Source organism: Schistocerca americana, chromosome 3, assembly GCF_021461395.2.
Source record: "Schistocerca americana isolate TAMUIC-IGC-003095 chromosome 3, iqSchAmer2.1, whole genome shotgun sequence".
NCBI classification, from domain to species: Eukaryota; Metazoa; Arthropoda; class Insecta; order Orthoptera; family Acrididae; genus Schistocerca; species Schistocerca americana.
This window is the reverse complement of record NC_060121.1, coordinates 171,922,950-171,938,732: the sequence shown is the minus strand read 5'-3', so window position 1 is coordinate 171,938,732 and position 15,783 is coordinate 171,922,950. Positions and strand designations below refer to the sequence as shown.

General features: G+C 46.7%; 1 protein-coding gene across 7 annotated transcripts in view; it reads left to right on the top strand.

Moving 5' to 3' along the window:
* LOC124605610 (actin-binding LIM protein 2) overlaps positions 1-15,783 on the top strand; it is a 345,173-nt gene that overhangs the window by 91,951 nt on the left and 237,439 nt on the right. For 5 of the 7 annotated variants that reach the window (XM_047137409.1, XM_047137411.1, XM_047137408.1 and 2 more), the window contains exon 2: positions 15,472-15,726. The exons of 1 other annotated variant lie outside the window; for it this stretch is intronic. In XM_047137409.1, the coding sequence (XP_046993365.1) occupies positions 15,472-15,726 (255 nt within the window). Of the gene's footprint in view, positions 1-8,315; positions 8,425-15,471; positions 15,727-15,783 lie in introns of those variants that run through there. One more of the 7 variants, XM_047137410.1, reaches the window with a different exon arrangement.

Sequence of the window (15,783 nt, the reverse complement as noted above, 5' to 3'; positions counted from 1 at the left end):
GGTATTCACGGTACACACGTGAAATGGTCGTTCGGGAAAATCCTCACTACATCGCTATGTAACATCGCTCGTGCGCCGACTGTAACACCACGTCAAACTAGCTTAATTCTTGATAACCTGCCATTGTAGCAGTAGTAACCGATCTGCGCCAGGCACTTGTGTTATATAGACGTCGCCGAACTCAGCGCTGTCTTCTGCCTGTTTACTTATGTCGTTATTTGGATACGCATGCATATATTAATTTCTTTGGTACTTGTGTGTGTGTGTGTGTGTGTGTGTGTGTGTGTGTGTGTGTGTGTGTGTGTGTGTGTGTGCGCGCGCGCGCGCGCGATGTTGTACCACATTGGAGCTGATTTATCGAATAATGAAAACCAAACCATCATATTCGGATTTGCACATCTGGTCCATCTTGGACAGCTCCACTTTCTGACATCACTCTCTTAATACAGTATATTTGTGGCCCTGACATTTCTGCTTATCTCCTGTCTGACTTGCCAGCTTAACTGGAATAATTTAGTACCGCAAATCCTGCTATCTGTATCGCAGAGTTGAAGGCAGCTCCTCCGTTGGCTGTGATACACTGCTCTGCGTGTCGTAAATTAGCCCTGTGTTACGATGAAGATGTGTAAGCGGAAATATACGAAGCCTGTAACTCTCGTGACTAAATGTATTCGAAATGTATTAAAGCTATGCTTAGCTGCGTCAGTGTGTGACTGCAGCTAAATTGATTTTATATGCGCAGCCATTTGGCTGCGCTCGTTGCCATTCGTGCCACATGGTGATACTATGTGTCTGTATCTTGGTTGTACGTCAGCGGTGTCGTACAGTGTAGGACACCTTTCAGATATTCAGGTAGTCTGAGTCTGAATGTTGGCCAAGGCTTGAAGATTAGTAAGATTTCGTGCGTGACGTGATCGAGCTCTTTGAATTTCACTGAACCTGAGCTTATTTTAGACAACGTATCGTGTACAAAGTGTATGCGACAAGTAATAAGAAGTAGCGTCCTACGCAGAACCGTTCCCTCGGAACAGTCTCTATATCCGCAAGCCACATTACAGTGTTGTTTCGGAAAAAGGGGGAGCGGGTTACTTCGGACACATCTGTTACTTATCCCCTCCTGAATGGCGCAAGGGAAGAGTGACAATCGGTGAGTCTCTATTTGAGCTAGATTTTCTATGTTGTTACCATCGTAACCATTTCGTCAGATATACTTAGAAGGAAGTAATATATTAGCTCAAGTCTTCTAGGAAAATGCGCTCTCAGAATTTCAACAGGAAACTTCTCGGAAACTCGGTTGTCCTCAGCAAACGAACCCGTGAGGAAACACGCCGCCGACTTTTAAGTCTGCCGTTGTCTTACACAATAATTGATGGGATGGGTTTTCTGTAAGCCACGTCATAGTGGGTGAATTTCATTTCCTCGGGATTGTTCAAAAGCATCTCAGCGCAGAACCTGTTCCTGCTACAGCTACCCTGGTGTACAGAACTTAAGGTCGAAAGTAATTTTCGCATGACATGTCACTGCTAAGTAACATAGCTCGATGAAACTTTGGACCATACATAGAACAGCTACAATATAGAACACAAAGTAACTTAAAGAAATATACAATGAGGCGGACGGAAATGACACTTTTATTCCAAGACAATAATTACATCGAAGACACCGCGATTCAGGATTGTTCCCTGTACATTACAAAACGCGGTACATGGTTCTTAATGGGTGTGTGATCACCACGGACGGCAGTACATACAATGCAACGTGCTCGCATGTTGGCCACAAGGTTGATTATGACTTCGTGGTAGGGCGTTCAATTCCTCCACCAGCGTGGTTGATAACTTTCGGTTAGGGATTAGCGCATGTGGAAGTGCTGCTACACTTGTCCCCAACGTGCTCTATGAGGTTTAAGTCTGAGGCCAGTCCATTTGAAGAATGTCCTGTAGTTCCAAGAGCTCCCCCACCTGCACAGTTCGGTACAGTCGCGCATTGTCATCCATAAAAGTAAGTCGGGGCGAATGCACACCTGAACAGCCGCACGTGGGGAAGGAGTACAGAGTCACAATAACGGTAACTGATGAGTGTACCGTGTTCAAAGATTTCCGATGGTGCCAGGAGCATAAGGACTGAACCAAGGAAGAGTGGGGCCGTGCGCATTTTTCAGATGTGAGCAGATTATGTAGTGATACTAGACGTACCATCATGGCAAGAGATGCCCCACGAAACATAGCCCAACATGGTGGATTTGGTGGTCCAGTTATGGTACTCACTGGTCAGCGTTATTGTGACACAGTACACCTTACATCGTCTAGTGGTAGCGTCTTTGACTGTTAATCAAAACATGCTAGGTCGCGGGTTCGAACATCGCCACTGCTTAAAGTTTGAATAAAAACCATCAGCAATGGCGGCCGAAGACTTCCGGTATAAGAACTCACCCTCGTTCTGCCAGCGGCCTTGTCAAAGAGGACGGAGGAGAGGACGGAGTTTCAGGACACACCCTTGCACTTGGCGTGGGAAACTGCCCCTAAAAGGCGGAAGAATCGACAATGATCAACAGCATGAGGATGCAGCAGGTAATGGAAGCCACTGCAGGGAAGACTCGTAATGTGTATCCACAGGACATGGGACCTGTAATTGAAGAGGTATACTGATGATCTCTCCATAGGCAAAAGATTCTGGACTAGTCCCCCATTCGGATCTCCAGAAGGGTTCTGCCAAGGGGGAGGCGACCACGAGAAAAAAAAAATGGAATAACCAACGACAGGATAACGTTCTACGAGTCGGAGCTTCAAATGTCAGAAATCTGAACTTAGTAAGAAAAGGAGAAAATCTGGAAAGAGAAATTCAAAGGCTAATTCCAGGTATAGTCAGTGAAGCGAAATGGAAAGAAGACAAGGATGTCTTGTCAGATGAGTAAATGGTAATAGAAGCAGCAGCAGAAGTGGAGCAACAGGAATAGAACTAATTATGAATAGGGAATGTGGAGTAGAAAGTGAGTTACTGTGAGCAATTCAGTGATAAGGTTGCTCGCATCAGAATCAACAGCGAACTACCGCCAACAACAATAGGTCAGGTATACCGCCCAACGTCACAACCAGAAGAGAAAACGGAGAAAGTGTATGAATATATTGAACTGGTAATTCAGTAAATAAAGGGAGATGATAATCCAGTATCCATGGAGGACTAGAATGCAGTTATAGGGGAAGGAATAGAAGAAAGGATTGCGGAAGGATAGGGGTTTGGTAGTAGGAATGGCAGGGGAGAGAGACTAATAGGGTTCTGCAACAAATTTCAGCAAGTAATAACGAATAATCTGTACAACACTTACAACAGAAGGATGTATATCTGGAAAAGGTCGGCAGATACGAGAAGATTCCAGCTGGTTTAACTCGTGGTCAGACAGATTCTGAAATCAGATAGTGGACTGAAAGGCGTACCCAGGAGCAGATACAGATTCAGATCACAGTTTAGTAATGATGAAGAATAAGCTGAAGTTGAAGAGGCTAGTATGGAAGAGCCGGCCGAAGTGGCCGAGCGGTTCTAGGCGCTACAGTCTGGAACCGCGCGACCGCTACGGTCGCAGGTTCGAATCCTGCCTCGGGCATGGATGTGTGTGATGTCCTTACGTTAGTTAGGTTTAAGTAGTTCTAAGTTCTAGGGGACTGATGACCACAGCAGTTAAGGTCCATAGTGCTCAGAGCCATTTGAACCATTTTTGGAAGAATCTAGGTGCAAAGAAGTGGGATACGGAGGTACTAAGGACTGAAGAGATGCGCTTGTAGATTTTCGAGGCTATAGATACTCCAGTAATGAATAACTCAGTATGCGGTTCGGTTGAAGAAGAATGGACATCTCTAAAGAGGGCAATGACAAAAGCAGGAAAGAAAAACATATGTATGAGGAAGGTAACTACGAAAAAACCGTGCGCAACAAAAGAAATACTTCATTTGATCGATGGAAGAAGAAAGTACAAAAATGCGCAGGGAAATTTAGGAATACAGAAATACAAGTTCTTAGGAATGAAATAAATAGGATGTGCAGGGAAGCTAAGGCAAAATGGCTACATAAAAAATGTGAAGTAATCGAAAAAGAAATGATTCGGAAGGACTGACGAACATGCAGAAAACAACATTCCGTGAAATTACGAGCAAGTGCTGTAACAGTCCAATGGGAATTCCACTGTTAAATGCAGAGGAGAGGTGGAAAGAGTACGTTGAAGGCCTCTGTGAAGGGAAGGACTTGTCTCATGACGGGATAGAAGAAGAACTAGGAGTAGACAGGGAAGAGATAGGGGATCTAGTATTAGAATTTAAGAGCTTTGCTGGACTTACGAGCAGATAAGGCAGGAGGGATCTATGACACTCCATGGGAATTTGTAAAATCGTTGGGGGAAACAACTAAGCGACTATTCACGTTGGTGTGTAGAATGTAGGAGACTGGTGATACACTATCAGATTTTCGGAAAAACATCATCCACACAATTCTGGAGAGTGCAAGAGCTGACAAATGCGAGAATTATGCGTGTGGGATACATTGGGAAGACGTATTGGAGCGTGTCCATATGCATCAACGACCATCCAACAGCTGTCAACTGCACTGCCGGGGGAATGGAAGGACCTGCCACAAGAACTACTTACCAATCTTCTGGCCAGGATGGAAGCACGTTGCAGAGCCCGCGCTACCGTCCGTGTTGATTACACACCCTGTTAAGAACCATTTGGCGGCTTTAGTGATTTCCAGGGAACTATCATGAGTCGCGGTGATTTGTGTGGTTATTGTCTTTGAATAAAAGTGTCATTTCTCTTCGTCTCATTCTGTATTTATTTCACTTACCTTCTGTACTATACCGTAGCAGTTCTATGTGTGATCCAAGTTTCAGCGAGCCGTGTTACTTGGCAGTGACACATCATGGTAAAGTTATGTTCGCTCGTAAGATCTGCACACCATTTGCAGTTTTATGTGACCCTCTTTGGATCGCTGCCTATACATACTGCTTGTTACTTTACGGTCTCTGGTATTAGTTGCCCCGCTGTCTGCTTTCCTTCTTGTACCTTTACCTGATATAGCTAAATTTTTTGAGCATGACTCCATAGACAAGGGACGCAACAACAGCTAACTCCATGAATTATTAGTTAAAAACAGACACGTAACGAACTGTTCTATAAATAGTAATTATTTCTAATTTATTTCCTCTTTACGATATAATGGACAATATGGCATATTGGCACCATGTCAGAAAACTATGGTAATCTGTCTTCCCATTAACAATCCCCTTAAAAAAATGAAGCCATTTTATAATCTTCATTGCAATAGGGTCCCCAGCTGCGACGAATTTTTTAAATGATTTTGTGATTCCTTCTACTAAAAAATTATTTATTTGCTGATGTACGATTCGACAGTTTCGACCTCAGACCGTTTTCCAAGTATTTTACAGAAGAATCGTTAATTGCCATATACATCTTTGCTCCTATTATGACTGCATATAATAGTGGTAATACGAACTGCAAATATTTATTCGTTATAAAGGGAATATGTTAGTTTACAGTAGTTGGAACAACTCACTAAATCATTTAAAGAAGTCATTTTAATTCACTGTATATCGTCTGGAAGGCGACAAGGGAAGAAGAAGAAGAAGAAGAAGAAGAAGAAACCGCGGGCAGCTGTCAAATGAACTCTTTCCTTGACTAGAAAAATCTCGCAACATGGTGACAATTTTTTCACAAACCTAGACAGAAAGATAGCTATTACCGTAGGAGGTAGTTAGTATTACAGGTAGTGAATGTTTACTGTGTTTGCGTGAAATGCTCGTTTCGTCTGTGCATCGGAGTTAACGCAGCGTCGGACCAAATCCTTCTGGCTGCCGCGGCAACCATTGATGCACTCTTGGCGACGTGCTGTGTGCTGCTTTGCCTACTGAAATTGGAAACATTTGTTAGGCTGACCCGGGCTTATTCTCTACTCGGCGACACTGTCAAATCAATCGATATATGGGCCGTCAGCCTCACTTTAAGCCGCGAGACAGCGTTAAACTCTTATTAATATGATATCAATAATGAAAGCCCTGCAGGAATCGCGACAGTTCACACAAAGGTACCAAAATCCGACCACCGGACTAGAGTTTGTGTATACCGTCAACAGCTCATACACCGCTACCAGTTGACTCCTAACGACTCCAGACGATAGTCAGACCCCCCCCCGACCAGCACCACCAGCACAAAAAAAAGGCAGAGTTGTGTGAGTAAAGGAAAGACTTCAGATACAATGTCTCAGAAGCGTCTTGTAATCAAATTGCGTGCTTAGGGAATATCGTCTCAATTATACGACTGGATTCGTGATTTCCTGTCAGAGAAGTCACATTGTGTAGTGACTGGCGCAGAGTTACCGAGTAAAACGTTTATCGTCTAGTAAAGTTATCAGAAGATCAAAACCAATTGCAAAACGATTCAGGAAATATGTATGCATGGTGCGAAAATTGCCAGTAGACTGTAAATAATGAGAAGTGTGAGGTTCTCCACATGAATACTAAAATGAATCCTTTAAACTTTTTGTTGCACCATAAATCAATCAAATCTAAAGGCCGTAAATTCAGCTAAATATGTAGGAATTTCATTAAATTGAAAACAGACACATAGAAAAGGTTTTGGGGAGGGCGACTGCGTTTTATTGGCAGAACACTTAGAAGATGCAACAAATATACTAAAGAGACTACCTACACTATACTTGTCCAGCCTCTTTTGGAGTTCTGCTGTGCGGTTGAGATCCTTACCAGATGGGATTAATGGAGTACATCGTGAAACTCAAAGAAAGGCAGAACTTTCTGTGTTAGCGAGAAATAAGGGAGAGCGTCATGTACATGATACAGGATTTAGGGTGGACATAATTAAAACAAAGGTGTTTCTCGTTGCGGTGGGATCTTGTCACGAAATTTCAATCACAACCCTTCTCCTCCTAATGCGAAAATTTTTGTTGACCCCGACCTACATAGGGAGAAACGATCGTCATAATAAAATAGGGGAAATGAGAGCTCGCACGGATAGATGTTGGTGTTAGTTTTTTCCGTGCGCTGTTCTAGAGTGAAATAACTGAATTATTGTGAAGGTGGTTCGATGAACCCTCTGCCAGGCACTGAAATGTGATTTGCAGAGTAGGCATGTAGATGTAGATGGAAAAAGTCTCACAAATGACACAGGTTTCACGGAAACAGATGCAGCTGATGTGTTTCAATAAAACCTCGCCACTGTCGGTTTAGTTACAGGTTTTGCGATCTGATGGAACGGGTCTGCACACTGAAATACGGGGTGTTCAACAAGTCTCTCCGCAGTGCTGTATGATTGTTAGCCGCGCATGACATATGCCGTAGTGAATATACCGGAATGAAACTCGGTGAAATACAAGTTATTAATTTATTGAATATTCATTTACATATAAATCTTCACATTAAATGCTGAAAGTGTCCCCCACTTGAAGGGAAGTAACCAAGGCAGGCGAACAATCGTACGGCACGCGCGGCTAACAATCATACGGCACTGCGGAGAGACTTTTTGAACACCCCGTACTTGCACGCGAAACACTCCTCTGCAGGGCAGCTGCAAGTTCAACCCAAAATCCACCATCGTGCATGGGAAACGCATTTTCCGAATCTCTCGCTTTTCCACACTCCAATAAATAGGTGATCTTACGACGCATCACTACCAGCCCCACTCTCTCCCCCCTACTCCTCTTCCTCCTCCTAGCAACCGGCCTCCCACCCCACGCACACACCCCACCCCTCACTTCTGAAATACAATCAGGAAAAAGCAACTTGTATGCCAGAGGTCACATGCTTATAGCATTTCTGTAAAGGGCTGCTTTCTCGCAGGATCTTCAGAGCTTAACTTTCCCATGATTATTGGGAAAACACCGGCCGTCATAGGGGATTTTCTCGCCTCGAAATCAGTCTAGTCGTTCCCGACCACCACCCAACTGGGAGGAGTGGGCAACACCAGGTTGTCTTGAGGCCGAACAAATACCCATTCCACCTGCTGTCGGGAACTGGCTGAGATGACAACTGTGGACAGTGTTAGTATAGGTGTTTGCGCCTATTTACTCCTATGTCTGTGCAGTAGCTCGCGTTGAGCCTCGGTTCAGTCGTCAGACGGATAGCGTAGTGCAGACGCAGCTGGCGAGTGCGAGTGAACGCCCGCAGGTGTAGCGTGTCCGGTGCGCGACGCGTCCTCCGTGCCTTGTCGTTGGGTCGGCCTGCCCCCCGGACTGGAAGGGAGGGGAGAGCCAGCCAACCGGCTACGCGGCGGCATCTGTAGGGCTGCCGCTAGCCGTCAGTCGCCCGAGACCTCTCGGAGTGTCGAGTCGGTCAGTCGAGTCGTGCCGCGTCGCGTCGGTTGTGCCCCGCCCGCTGCGCACACCACGTCGCATCGCACCGCACAACAGCAGGTGGGTTTCGCTACACGAACTAGCCGCCCGACCAGAGGTGACGCGGAACGGTTGGCCCGTCTCGCCACTGTTTTAGGCCTCGCCTCACCGGAAGCCCATCCCAGCGTAGCGGGCGCCGCGCCCAAGTTCGCGTCGTTCCCCGGGGGAGCTGTCAGGCCGTAACACACAGTGCCATTTCTCGGCGTGTCTGACGAGCCGAAGGAAGGTGCTTCACCGTGTGGCCGCCGGGGCTATCTTTAGCCGTTGCCTCACCGTTACGCAACGCCACTCCACGGTGCCGCACTACGGTTCGTGCACTTCGGTTGGGTGCGCCCTACGCTGGGCCCCTGCTCGCGCGGCAAGGACGCTCTGCGGCTTTTTACGAATTGTCAGTCTGCTGATGGCGATTTGCGAGGACGGTCCGACCACCATTACCACCGCTGCTTGGCCCGGCCGCGCCTGTGCTCGGTTTGTGACGTGGCAGGAAAGACCTGTCATGGGGGTGCGCTTCCGCAGCCAGTGAAAGTGGACGGCTTGCGGAGGGAAAGCAGACCAGCCGGCCCGGAGCTGCCCGCTTCCGCAAGCCGCCCCCTGAGAACAGTCGCCCACGTCAGGCCGCTTCCCACGTCCGCCAGGTCGGCGCCGGCTGTTTCCCAATCCCGCTCTCAGCACATTGTCTGCCAGTCGGACAATGGAATCTTTCTGTCGTTCGCATCACATGACTGAATTTTAAAACGTCTATGGTATACAATAATTCAGCAGGTTCTTTTATAGCCGATGTGTCGAAAACACTGGCGAGTTTGTAGAAACTGCAGTGTTTACGCCCTAGAAAGAGACTGAGATAGTAACAGCGTACGGTCCGATATTCCTACAACTGGGTACACATCGCCGCCAAGTGTCTCCGTCAACTGGGCTACAACAAAGCCCATTCCAGTGGCTACTTTCGCGGTACTCCTATATCCCTTAGCCCTTTGGAGACACGCTTCATGACTGCTGTTACAAACCTACCTGTATGGCCTAGCAACTTTTGCACACCTTGAGTAAATCTTCTCTTGTTTTGTTTTTCTGGTCACACACACACACACACACACACACACACACACACACACACAGTCCCTCTCTCCCTCTCTCTCCTGTTTGGTTGGCACGACTCGCCACGATTTCCTCTCCTATGCCAAACTCTTCATCTAAGAGTATCACATACACGCAACGTCATCAATTATTTATGGAATATATTCCAATTTCTGCCCTGGCCCACATTGTTTGCCCTCTTCGACGCCTTACCTACGCGAAAGTTATTCCCTGATGTCGTAACACGTATCCGATCATCCTTTCCCACATTCTAGTCTTTGGTGGCTACATATTCCCTTCCTTGCCGATTGTGCAGAGATCTCCTCTACTCTTACAAGTCCATGCAATTTTTGGCCTGCATAGCAACACTACATCTCAGTCGGTGCTGTGGTCAGTGCTAAAGAGCGTGTCTAGAAACACAGAAGTCGCGGGATCGAATCCTGGTCGGGGCTGGGAAATTTTCAGTCCCGCTTTAACCTAGCCTTTACCTCTCAACAGTGGGAGAAGTCGCCAAGAAAGTTTCTTGAAGTTTCTCACCTTCATTTGTACAAAACAGTATACTCAAATGTGTCTCTTAATTGTTTTACTCTCCTAGAATCAGTCTCGACATCTCAGTTTTGTACTCTTTCACTTCCAGAAATAAGAACTGTAAAGGCAACGCGTTTACAATATGTGTGCGTCTCTCGTTGAATCTTTTGTTCGGAATTTCGTGTCAACACTTTCATATGTACCTCCAATCTTGATCTACGTTTTGTAAAGCTGTATGTATTTAAGTATGGTACAACATACCACAGATTTAAATTATCGTGCTTGCTCCTTGATATGATCTTCAATAACTATTTTCCTTTGCACTGGCCCTTTACCTTTTAATGTAAGTCCATATTGTTGTTTATTTCTACTGTCCTGTCACATTGACACATGCATAGAAATTGGATTGATTGATTTTTTTTGTCTGAAAGACTAGCAACACTGAAATGTTGATGGACTGATATTTGTGAAAATTCCTTTCAATTTTTCACGTTTCTGCGTCTTTATCAGTTAATTACACGAATCCAAGCATCATCTAAATAAATAACTGGCCACCAGAAATCCAGTGCTCACATTCCCATGAAACTGTAATCTTCTTTGCCATTATTTTTGTTTTGTACCACAGTAGCCGCAAACTGCTGTTAATGGTATCGCAGAAATTACTGTTTAACGCATTTCTCCCCCGTACACACACTTGAAACCCATTCCGGTCAGTATCCTGTCCCTCCTCCGTAATTGACATGTCCTCTCGACCTTTTAAGCTAAAGACTCGCAAGCGTGGCACTTGGTATTCTCCTTTGACACTGTCACTCTCTCCTCCTCCTCGCAGTCTTTAAATTCACTAACGTTAATGTAAAGCTGCCGCGCCCATTTGCAAAGTATGAAGATGTTTTTTGCCGCCCCCTCGCACGCCGGTTCTACGTAATTATAGCGAACGTTGGACAGGTCTTTGCAGGTAGTAGTGCCTAGTCACGAGATGACGTTAGTTCTACCTGCGCCCGGCACCTCTGTCAGCATTGTCGACCAGTATGAAACATGATCGTTTACTGCTCCTTCAGCCTTGAGTGTTGTGCTTATGTGCGGCGGTGAGTAAGCGTTCTATAACAGATGTAAAGACGCTCACACAACCTTGCCCACCTCCCCAAGTCCTCTCTAGTTAGGCACTACGGATTCAGTTGCACACAAAGTTAGTCTCATTCTTTAAAATGCTTAGTTTACGCGAAAAAATTTAGATTGTTCGCTTAACTCTGGTGATTCCACATCTAACTGGAAGACCTAATCGATAAGTAAGAGGAAGACGAGAGACATGACCACCTTTGAGTTGGTGATTCCATTAATTGTTGTAATGCGCTGTAAGAGCATGAGAGTTGCAGTTTTAACGCAAAGAATTCGTTTGTGCTGTAAAAGTATTACACGTACGTCAGACCTTAGCACTGTCCACCAACTATCACTAAAAGGAATACATACATACGGCCTTTAAAAACCGGCAAATGAGACTTCAGGTTCACGAATTGTGCAACCGCAAATTGTGTGGAATGAAAACTGAGCTATAATGCACCGAAACTGGTCTGCAAAATGGAGATATTTTGTAAATGTTTTCCCTTTTCAGTTGAGAATCGCACCAGTGTACCACCCACGAGATTCGGTCTTCAAAGGTGGCACAGTAAGTCTGTTACCTCTGAAGGACGAGACGTAGTTGCCTAGAGGACCTAGTGCTGCAGATTTTCCCAAGAACGTGAAGTATCTGAACTCAGCTGGCCAGTGGTTTATTTAGACGTGAATTCACACGAATGACACTGAGTTTCATAATGGCAAAATGACAGTGTGCGATGGTTTAACATGTATGGACACCAGATGGTACGCTGTAGCTGTCTGTCTCTTTCTACTTCATAATTTATGTACGTGCTTCGCAAGCTAATGTGCAGTACGTGCCGAAGGGTATTTCCTACCAGTAGGCTTATTGTAATGTTTTATCCTATTCCGTTGACGTAACGAGCGAAGGACGAATGCCCGTATGCTTCTGTACCTGTCGTAATCTGCGGTATCTTATTCTCATAATCCGTACACGAGATATGCGATGGTGGCAGCAAACTTAGCACAGTTTTCCTGGAAAATTTGTTATCAGAACGTATCCAACAGGCTTTTCGCGATTGCAGCGTCGTCTTTCCTCCAAAGATTCCCAATTAAGTTTCCCCAACCATGTCTGTTACACTTTAGTATGGGACATACCTACCCGTTATGACCTCAGCAGCGCGTCTTCGATTTCATTCAGTATCAGAAGTGATGCCTACGTACGGACTTCAAAGATAATACTCCTGGAACTGGTGATACACGCGTCTTGTATTCTATTTCTTTTACAGACGTGCTGTCCTTTCCCAGCACTTCCATTCGCCTTCCACACTACGGGATCCCGTGTTCGTCTTATGTCGTATCGTTTCTCATTTTACCTCGAAAATATTTAGACGGCAAGACGTGCTGCAGATGCTCCCCACGAATGCCGTAATCGGGTCTTTGATAGAGCTGCTGCATATGGAACTTTGTATCTGTCCTGGAAGCGTGCTCGCGTGGCGCAAGTGGTCAAAGTGACCGCTCGCTATAAGCGGGAAATCAGCGCTCAAATCCCGGCACGCCACAAACTCACGTATCGCGAACAGCCGACATCCGTATAGATTCGCAAAATTCAAATTCATTTCGTAATAATTACCACAGCTGTAATTTTCAGTGCATGAATGTCTGAAGAACATTGTATTGTGAAGATACAGACACTGTAGAAACACACACATTAAAACCATCGCTGATGAACAATCTTAGTCTGCTGCTGACCCTATATGGCAGATATTGAGAACATTCTGAGGTTCTGTTACGCCTCCTTGGGGGCGACTAATATTGCTAACGTTACATTCTGTCGTTATCCGTCCATTCTGACGACTGGATTCTTTTAGTCATAAATTCATCGAGCCAATCGCTTATCAGAGAAACTAATCCATACGATCGTACCTTGTTTATTATTCGAATGTTGCACAGTATAGAACACCTTTCTGGCATCCAGAAAGGCGGAATCTACTGCTTGAACGATATCGCACATAAAGTGTAGAGAGACATGGATAAAATTTGAATTGTGTGGAATAAATTGCAGCTCTCTTTGACCGCACGATTAACTGTGAACATCTAGCGCACGCCTTGTGGTCTAAGTATATAGGGGCAATATTGAAATGGGACGATCACGTAAAACCAATGTCAGGGAGGACGAATAGAAGACTTGGATTCGTTTGAAGGGTTCTGAGAAAGAGCCGTGAATCTTTAAACAAAACTGGACGTAAGACGCTAAAAACTAAACTAAACTCCGCACGAACAGGCCTTGGAAGGCCCACTGGTACCGACCGGTCGGCGTGTCATCCTCAGCCCACAGGCGTCACTGGGTGCGGATATGGAGGGGCATGTGATCAGTACACCACTCTCCCGGCCATATGTCAGTATACGAGACCGGAGCCGCTACTTCTCAATCAAGTAACTCCTCAGCTTGCCTCACAAGGGCTGCGTGCACCCCGCTTGCCAAGAGCACTGGGCAGACCGTAAGTCACCCATCAAAGTGCTAGCCCAGCCCGACAGCGCTTAACTTGGGTGATCTGACGGGGACCGATGTTACCACGGCGGCAAGGCCGTTGGCGGATGTAAGACGCTAGTGAGGTCAATTCTAGAGTGTCCCTATCAAGTAGGCATGATTGCAAATGTCGAAAGAATTGAGACACACGCTGCTAATATCGGTGTAGCCCATACGGAAGTGTACCAAAGATCTTCGGGGACCTGAAATAAAATTGCTTGGAAGAAATAGGAAGCCCTGTTGGATATATTTAGGTAACCAGTACTGAGGTGACAAAAGTCATGGGATACTTCCCATTATCGTGTCGGAACTCATTTTGACCAGCTTAGTGCAGCAACTCTGTGTGGGATGGACTCAAGTCCCTGCAAAAACACTGATGCATGCTGCCTGTATAGCCGTCCATAATTGCGAAAGTTTTGTGCACGAACTGATATGTCTATTATGTCCCACAAATGTTTGATGGGATTCAAGGTGGGTGATCTGGGCGGCCAAACCATTCCCTGAGTTGTCCAAAATGTTCTTCGAAATTGTCGCGAACAATTGTGGCCCGGTGACAAAGTGCATTGTGAGAACATGATGTCCATGAATGGCCGCAGATGTTCAAGCAGCTAACATAACCGTTTCCAGTCAAGGATTGGTTCAGTTAGACCAGAGAACCCATTCCATTCCATGTAAACACAGCCCACATCTTTGTGGAGCCACCAGCTTGCACAGTACCTTGTTGACAACCTGTGTCCATGGCTTCGTGGGATCTGCGCTACACTACCCCTACATCAGGTCTTACTAACTGAAATTGGGACTCATCTTACCAGGCCACGGTTTTCAAGTCGTCTACGGTCCAGCCGATCTGGCCACGAGCCCAGGAGAGGCGTTGCAGGTGATGCCGTGCTGTTAGCAGAAGGCTGTCTGTCGTCTGCTGCCACAGGCCATTAACGCCAAGTTTCGCCGCACTATCATAACGGATACGTTCGTCTTACGTCCCTCATCGATTTTTGCGGTTATTTCACGCAGGGTTGCTTATCCTCTAGCACTGACAACTGCGCAAACACAGTTATTCTCGGTCGTTAAGTGAAGTCTGTTGGCCACTGTGTTGTCCGTTTTCCGAGGTAATGCCTGAAATTTTTGTGTTCTCGCCACACTCTTGACATTGTGGATTTCGGAATATTGGATTCCCTACGGTTTCTGAAATGGACTCCCCATGCATATAGCGCCAGCTACCATTCCGCGTCGAAAGTCTTAATTTCCGTCGTTAGGCCATAATCACGTCGGAAACCTTATCACACGAATCATCTGAGTACAGATGACCGCTTCGCCAATGCACCGCCCTTTTATACGCGATACTAACGGCATCTGTATATGAGCATATCGTTGTCCCATGAGTTTTGTCCTCGAAGTGTCTATTCGAAGAAGACTGTAGAGTCATTAAGCTCCCAGCATCGTATATCTCGCTTGGGGTCGTGAGAATAAGATCAGAGAAATAAGGACACAGGCGTTTTCCCCTTGCTGAACACGCGAATAGAAATAGAAAATCAGTAATATTAGTACGGTGTACCCCCCGCCGTACACTGTGAAGTGCCCTGCCGAGTATGTCTGTAGAAGTAGCATCTGAAGTTTGCTTTGTCGGGTACTACGTACCCTTTAACGGGCCCCTGCGAGCTCCTCGTAAGAAGGCGTTATCTGGCGCCTTATCGCGGTGCGGCCGCGGCGCTGCGGCCGCTTTCGGGCGCGGCTCGCCAGTGCGAGATAGACCTCCGCGGCGAGACTGCCTGGACGCCGCGCGACGCAGGCCGCTTCCCCTCGCCCAGAGTCCAGTCACCTCTGGTCAGCGCAGCGCAGCCCGGCTGACCGCGGTGCGGCGTCTTGCGCAGCCATGACGGTGACACCTGCCGCCCCTGACGGCGGGCCCTCGGCGTCGGCCAAGCTGCTGCTGAGCGAGCGCAACGGCAGGAAGGCGGCGACGCTGCCCCCCGGCGGCGCCTCGCCGCTGCCCGCCGCCACCGCAGACGCCAAGGCGGCCACGCTGCAGCCCGCCGCCGCCAAGAAGAGCAAGAAGGCATCCCTCGCCAAGGCCGCCTCCTTCTCGGAGGCGGACGCCGACGCCGACAAGAAGGTCGTCAAGCGCGGTAAGACCCGGACCGGCCCCGGCCCCGTCTCGCTTCTCATATTTATGTATACGCCTC